General features: G+C 48.3%; 1 protein-coding gene across 1 annotated transcript; it reads left to right on the plus strand.

Moving 5' to 3' along the window:
- The first annotated feature begins 332 nt into the window (after positions 1 to 332).
- Positions 333 to 6,291, plus strand: UMPS (uridine monophosphate synthetase). The gene is made up of 6 exons (XM_066323088.1): positions 333 to 501; positions 1,246 to 1,399; positions 2,685 to 3,353; positions 4,032 to 4,207; positions 4,714 to 4,828; positions 5,622 to 6,291. The coding sequence occupies exons 1-6, from the start codon at positions 352 to 354 to the stop codon at positions 5,801 to 5,803; spliced, it is 1,446 nt and encodes a 481-aa protein (XP_066179185.1). The 5' UTR covers positions 333 to 351; the 3' UTR covers positions 5,804 to 6,291.
- The last annotated feature ends 1,285 nt before the right edge of the window (positions 6,292 to 7,576 follow it).

Genomic DNA, 7,576 nt, shown 5'->3' on the forward strand with positions numbered 1-7,576 from the left:
TGCGCCGGCGGCTTCTGCTTCCCAGGGGAACGGGGTGACGAGAGAACTGGAATGGTGCTGGGGGAACGGGGCGGGACGGCGCAGGGGGCTGCGGGCCCGGGCACACGGACCCGCGATGGCGCAGCCGGGTTCCCCACACGGAGGGGACACGGGATGGGGCACACGGACCCGCGATGGCGCAGTGCGGTTCCCCACACGGAGGGGACACGGGATGGGGCACACAGACCCGCGGTGGCCCAGGCTCCCCACAGGGCGGGGACGCGGACGGGCCACATCCACCCGCCGTGTGCCGCACGGTGTCCCCGCCCCGCGCCCCTCCCGCCCGCATCATCTCCGTGCGCGGCGCCGGCCATGGCGGCGGGGCCTGTGGGGGCCGTGGCGGCGGCGCTGAGCGGGGCGGGCGCGCTGCGCTTCGGGCACTTCGTGCTGAAGAGCGGCCGCTCCTCCCCCGTGTACATCGATCTGCGCGGCCTCGTGTCCCACCCGCGTCTCCTCCGGCAGGTGCGGGCCGGGGAGCGCCGGGACCCGCGTGTGTCCGGCCCCGCGTGTGTCCAGCCCCGCGTGTCCCCAGCCCCGCGTGTGTCCGGCCCCGCGTGTGTCCGATCCCGCGTGTCTCCAGGCCCCGCGCGTGTCCGGCCCCGCGTGTCCCCAGCCCCGCGTGTGTCCGATCCCGCGTGTGTCCGGCCCCGCGTGTCTCCGGCCCCGCGTGTCTCCAGCCCCGCGTGTCCCCAGCCCCGCGTGTGTCCGGCCCCGCGTGTGTCCGGCCCCGCGTGTGTCCGATCCCGCGTGTCTCCGGCCCCGCGTGTGTCCGATCCCGCGTGTCCCCGGCCCCGCGTGTGTCCGGCCCCGCGTGTCTCCAGCCCCGCGTGTCCCCAGCCCCGCGTGTGTCCGGCCCCGCGTGTCTCCACCCCGTGTGTGTCCGATCCCGCGTGTCCCCAGCCCCGCGTGTGTCCGGCCCCGCGTGTGTCCGATCCCGTGTGTGTCCAGCCCCGCGTGTCTCCGGCCCCGCGTGTGTCCGATCCCGCGTGTCCCCGGCCCCGCGTGTGTCCGATCCCGCGTGTGTCCGATCCCGCGTGTGTCCGGCCCCTCAGGCGGAGGAGCGCGGGCGGCGGCGCTGCCGCGGCTCTCCAGGGCCCGCAGCCGCCAGGGTCGGCTCTCGGGTCGTGCCGGGCAGAGAGGTTTTCATTGACTTAGTCACTTTCGCGCCAGCCTGGCTCTTAAAAAGCGTTTGATTTCCCTTTCCAGGTGGCGGGACTCCTTTTCCAAGCAGCCCAAGATGCGGGTGTGGAGTACGACTGTGTGTGCGGCGTTCCGTACACGGCGCTGCCGCTGGCCACCATCATCTGCGCGGAAAATCAGGTTCCGATGCTTATACGGAGGAAGGAAGGAAAAGACTACGGTAAAGCCTTCAAATCAAGATTTTGCGACTTACCTTCTTTCGGAAGTGACTTCATTTAATTTGTGGTTCTTTTGCCGTTTAAGAAGCAGGCCCTTTCCCTCCTAAAGCAAACCTCCCACAGCATCCCAGGCTACAGCTACATCCCAGCCTACATAAAGGCTACAGCTTTGGTCCTGTTGTCGGGGTTTGGAGATTTTGAAGGGTATTTGCTGCTTCTTTGGTTTTGTTTATGAGAGTTTGTTTCTTTTCTTTAGCAATGTCTTTTGTTGTTGTTGTTTTCCTCCTTGGTACCCTTGCTGTGGTTCTGGGTTAGTGGCCTGCCTCATCTAGAAACGAGGATTTATAACTCAGATTCTCCAGCATGCTGAGACCAGAGCCACGTTTTGCTCTCAAACAGAGCTTTTTGTGTATTGACACCAAAAGGAGCCTTTCTAGTCTCTTGTTCATTTATGTCTCAACCCCCTTTTTCTTTCATTATTCTATGGTCCTGTAGTCAGTGGGCCAGGTGAGCAGCAGTCGCTTCTCCACTCAATGAACCGTTTTTTTTTTATTGTGATAAAGGAAAGAGGGAGAGCAGACTGAAGCATTAACCTGCCATATAACTGGATTTCTACACAACCTCTTCCAACAGTGTGTGATTAGAAGGAACACTTGTCAAAACTAAATGCTACTCCTGTGTCAGGCCGTGGCCAGGCATGGAAACATTTGCTGTTCCTCCTTGTGAAGCACAAGCCAGTTGTGACAGCGGTTAACTGCTCCTGGGAAAGCCAGGCATCCTTTGTCGTTGCCCCCCAGGAGGCCTTTCATGGATGTGTGCTTATTGTGAGTTAGGACAAAGGCACTTGAGGTTTTACTCCTTCTAATTGTTCTAACAGGCATATTAAGCACACGACGCTGCCTGTGGAAAACAGGGGCCGTGCTGAAGAGTGCCAATAACTTTGGCTGCCTTAAAAGGTGTTTTAAATAATGAGAGAATAATTTTGTAAGTCTGAGCTTTCAAGTCATAACAATACTAAATTTCTGAAGTCGTCTTATTCAAATCTTTGAATTTGTGCTGTTAACTGTGTCAGTTTTTTTATGGAATATAACTTCTGGAAACATAAAGTAGTATTTTATCAGCTTGGAGGAGTAAGAGTCTTTATGAACTGAATTGCAGGTCAGTGAGTGAGCTGTGATAAGAACTGTGGTAAGTGATGCCATCTAGTAAAGTTTTGATACTCTTAAGGCTTTTTTGGGTCATCCAACCTTTCTTAATTTGGTGAAGTGTTTGCTTTTTATTTTTTAGGTACTAAGCGGATGGTAGAAGGCACCATTAATCCAGGAGAGACATGCCTGATCATTGAGGATGTGGTAACAAGTGGATCCAGTGTACTGGAAACTGCAGAAGCTCTTCAGAAAGAAGGATTAAAAGTCACAGATGCCATAGTGCTGTTGGATAGGGAGCAGGGTGGGAAGGCCAGGCTGGAGGCACATGGAATTCGCCTGCACTCTGTGTGCACCTTGTCTGGGGTGCTGGAGGTTCTCCAGCAGCAGGGAGAAGTGGCTGCTGAGATGGTTGAGAAGGTGAAAAAATTCATTGAGGGGAATGTGTTTGAGGCAGTGGTTCAGAATGGAGCTGCTCCTGTGAAGAGACCCTGCAAGGAGCTGAGCTTCAGCGCTCGTGCCCAGCTGCCAGGGGTGCATCCTATTGCAGCCAGGCTTCTCATGCTCATGGAAAAGAAGCAAACAAACTTGTGCCTTTCTGCTGATGTCACCAGCCCCAAGGAGCTGCTGCAGCTGGCTGCCACCCTGGGCCCCAGCATCTGTATCCTGAAGACTCATATAGACATCTTGAATGATTTCACCCAAGAGGTCGTAAAGGAGTTGAGAAGGCTTGCAGATCAACATGAGTTCTTGATTTTTGAAGACAGGAAATTTGCAGATATTGGAAACACAGTGAAACATCAGTATGAAGGTGATTATCATCAACTGGATTTACTGTAACTTTGCCTCTGGTGTGTGTAGCTGCAGTGCTGTACAGGTTGCCAGGAGAGAGCGTGGAATCTCCAGCCTTGGGAAATACTCAAGGGGATAAGACCTTGAGCAATCTGACCTGGTACTGAAGTTAACCCTGCTGAGAGGGCATGACCTCCTGAGGTCCCTTCCAACCTAGATCTTTTTAGGAATCTATGGTTGTGCTCAGTAAGTACTCCTGAGTTGTGTGCCATGAGAAACTGCTGCCAACTGTTACTGTACCGCTTGTGTGCCCAGCATGGCTTTCCTTTGACACTCCATCTCCAGCTGCAGAACTGCTGTTCTCTTTACTGACCCTTATGTCCCATATAACCTGCATGCTATCTGGGAAGGTAGCACCTGTGACAGCAGATTTCTGGGCTGCCATAAATGTCCCAGTAAATATTAAAGGTGAGACACTAACAGGTGTTTGTGAAAAGTAAACTGAGAGATTATATTTTGCGGTTAGGCCGCTGTCAGAACTGTCTGATGAGACTGAACTTGTAACTGTCAGGCTTCAGCAGTAAAACTGTCTTTTAAACATGAGTGATGAAGTGTGCAGCAGTTTTTGTCCAGCTTGTGCTGGCTGTTGAACACAGCTCTGAGGACTCTTTGGCTGTGTCTCCCTGCGTGTCCTCAGGTGGCGTGTTCAGAATCGCGGCCTGGGCGGACATCGTCAATGCCCACGCCGTTCCAGGCGCTGGGGTTGTGAAAGGTCTCAAGGAAGTGGGTCTCCCTCTGCAGCGTGGCTGTCTCCTGGTTGCAGAGATGAGTTCCCAAGGGTCCCTTGCAACTGGTGAATACACGAAAGCTGCAGTAAGTGGGTGCTCTTGTGTCGGGTTAAAAGCTTGTAAAGTGTGACGGGAAGGTTTTATGTGTTTCTGATATTTGCACTTCCGAAAGTCCCTCCAGCTCTATTACAGGTGTTTGTTTTGTCCTTGGAGACTCAGGAATGTGACTGTGTGTGTTTAAAGGTTGCAGCTGTAGGCCGGTGATGTGAGGTGGTCAGAGTTCACTTGGAATTCTAGTACACGTGCCAAGTTTGCTAAAAGCCCCTCCCCCCCTTTTTTATTCTTTCTTTCTTTAAGCAATTATTTTCTAATTAGTTTAAATTTATTCATGGCATTATTTATGAAATAGAAAGAAACATGATATTCACTTTCCTGCCAGAGGGAAAGAGTGACTTTACATTGGGAAAGCAAGAGGTGTTTTGTACCCCTGTGTCACACAGCTTAAAGTGTCAGAGGGTGGATGACAAACATGTTGCTAGGCCAGCTGAGTTTTAAGTATATAATTTTTAATTGTTCACTGATCTTTTTCAGGTACAGATGGCTGAAGACAACTCAGATTTTGTTTTTGGATTCATATGTGGATCTAGAGTTAGTAATAAACCAGAATTTTTACACTTAACTCCGGGAGTGCAGCTGCAAGTTGGAGGTAACTTTTTCCAAAATATTTTTAGTCTGTGTAAAGACAGAAGTGATCTAGTCTCCAGTGAAAAAGTGGCTTCTGAAGAGGGTTTGGATGCTTATTATCAGCTGGGAGGGGTCTGTTTCCCACTAAGGGCTTTCTCCCATATTTCTGGATATGCTGATTCCTTTCTTGGGATCTCTGGAAGGCGGTGAGCAGGCTGTGCAGCCTTTTTTCTTGTTTTGAGGTCTGTGCATACCATAAAGCACATTCCTGAAAACATGCAAAATGTCTTCAGATGAGTGTTAGATTACGTGTAAAACTATTTAGTAGCAGTAAAAAAAAAATATAACAAAAGAGAAGTGCAGCTGAAGCACTTGGTATTGATATAGGTAAAGTATCAATGAATTGAAAGTCTTGTGCTGACTGAAGAGGTTATCACTGAAGCAGATAGGGGAGATATGTTTCTCTGCAATACTTAATTCTTATGAGACCTAAACTGAAATCACAAGCTTTTACATGAGTATTTGGGGGTTTTGCCTATTTTAAGAAGGCTTAGGCTAATTTTAGTAATCCTGATTGAGTCTTCTTTGAGTAACTGTTCCATCTATAGTGATTGGTAAACCGTGAAAAAGGAGAGTGCTTGCTGTCAAATTTGATCAGTGTTTTTGGTTGGCAGTGCAATTCCTGGTTATGTTTGTGGTTTGCTGGGATGAGAGCTGGGACAAGGAACCTGTTTTGTTTTCCAGCACCTCTCTGAAGGTTTTTAGTACATACAGTTTTATACAAAAAATTTTAAAAAATGGTGTCTGTGTTTCAGGTGATAACCTTGGACAGAAGTACCTAAGCCCCAAGGAGGTTATTGGTGAAAAAGGCTCAGATATCATTATTGTGGGCCGTGGCATCTTGGCAGCCTCAGACCGTCTGCAGGAAGCAGAGAAGTACAGGAAGGCAGCGTGGGAGAGCTACATGAGCAGGCTTGGTGTTCCTGCAGGAGACTGAGAACCACACACTGTCCTAGCCACTTGAGCTGCAACCCTCCACTTAAATACACGGACACTTCAGCCCACAGAAAACTGCCCTTTTTAGAGAAAAATCTATTGCAAAGTTGTTTTAATTGTACACATAGAGGTCAAATTGTATTTGCCATTGTTATTTTTTGATATTTGAATGTAAGAACCCAGAACTTTATGCCTGTTTTTTAGCCTTTGTAGGCTTTCTTGTTTGAAAAACGTTACACAGAACACTCCAAGGGTATTTTGTTGGCTGTTGTTGCCTTTATTTCTTTTCCTTACCCTCAATTTTTTTCTGGAACTGGCAGTGGTATTTTACTATGTTCTTAATAAACTTTACCTTTACACTTCAAGATCTACCCTACCTTCACAGGTTTATTCAGCTCTCCTGTTTCCAAGGAGCAAGTGCAGGTTTTAATGCCACACTGTGAAATTGAATTATGTGGTGTTTAATAAATACTTTTTGCTACCATTTTCCTTTTCACTGGCTCTGTGTCTTTGTTCTGTGGCAGAAGTATAATAAAAAGTCATTCTGGTGTGTCTGTGACTACAAGAGTTGATCATACTTCTGTTTGCAAAATTTGTCAGAGCAGTTCATTATTGTGTGCCTTATTACAGTGGCGCTGTTGATTCCTCTAATATGAAATAAAAATATACTTTATTAGACTTTTTTTGGCAATAGCTAGAATACTAGCTTTACTTTTACTGTACATGGAGAATAAGGAAAAATAGAAATATCTTGCATAATTGGTTTTGATTATAAAGTATAGATTAACCTTAAGTGTATCTAGAATGTATGTGGTGCAAGTAGCAATGAAAATTTTGCTGATTAAGAAGTCAAAAGCTAGTCAAAGCCCAGTCCATTCTGGACTGTTGCTGTACCAGAGCACACAAAAAACTGGGTCCTTTTGCTAATACACTTACCTGTAGACTATAAACAACTGTACTTAGTGAAGCTTTTGCAATTAGTGCTGGACTCTTCACCAGATCTTCGAAAATAGGAGATTGGAGGGGGCTTTTTGCAATGGATTTAGTTTATTCAGGATATCTAAGACCAAGGGACGCAGGTTGGAATCTGAGGGCTTTGCTTTATGCCTCGTGTTTCAGAGACACAGCACTCTGTTTCATGACTCAGTGCTTGTGGGCATTAAGATGTTGTGGAGAGAATGTTAGAACGTTGTGTGTGTTCTTCTCCTTGGGGCTACCAATTGCTTCAGTAGGATTATGTACCATAATTCACACCGGGAGGATTCCACCCTGTGGAAGATGGAACTCGTTGATTATGAGGTATCCTGTAAAAACACCTCCCTTCAGTGAGACGGGACATTTCACACCAGCTTCTAACAAGTTCCAGTCCTTGAACCGAGGATTTGCTTAAACAGAGGATTTAGTGAGCAGAGGATTTGTTTGCTGTCTCTCGGTATCTCGTGGCCTTGAGGCCCGCAGCAGAAACAAGACTTTCTCACGTAAATCTTTTTGCAGGAAATGACCGAAATTTTCCACCAGAGGGAGCTGAGACTCTATTTTTAGGGAGCATTGACGCGCTGCCGTTTTTACAGTTCCCAACAATTTCCAACTAGATAATCCTCAGAATGAAAATCTCTCTGGTTTTTAACAAGTTACACCCTTGCTGTTGGGCGTATTTAAGAAATTTAAATGTCGTTCGGAGATTGAAAACAGTGCTCTAAAACTCATTTAAATCGGCTGCCTCAGGCTGAAGCTCAGCACAGTGTGTTGTTGTGGGCTCGCTGTTACAGCACAA

This window comes from Sylvia atricapilla, chromosome 7 (genome assembly GCF_009819655.1).
Source record: "Sylvia atricapilla isolate bSylAtr1 chromosome 7, bSylAtr1.pri, whole genome shotgun sequence".
NCBI classification, from domain to species: domain Eukaryota; kingdom Metazoa; phylum Chordata; class Aves; order Passeriformes; family Sylviidae; genus Sylvia; species Sylvia atricapilla.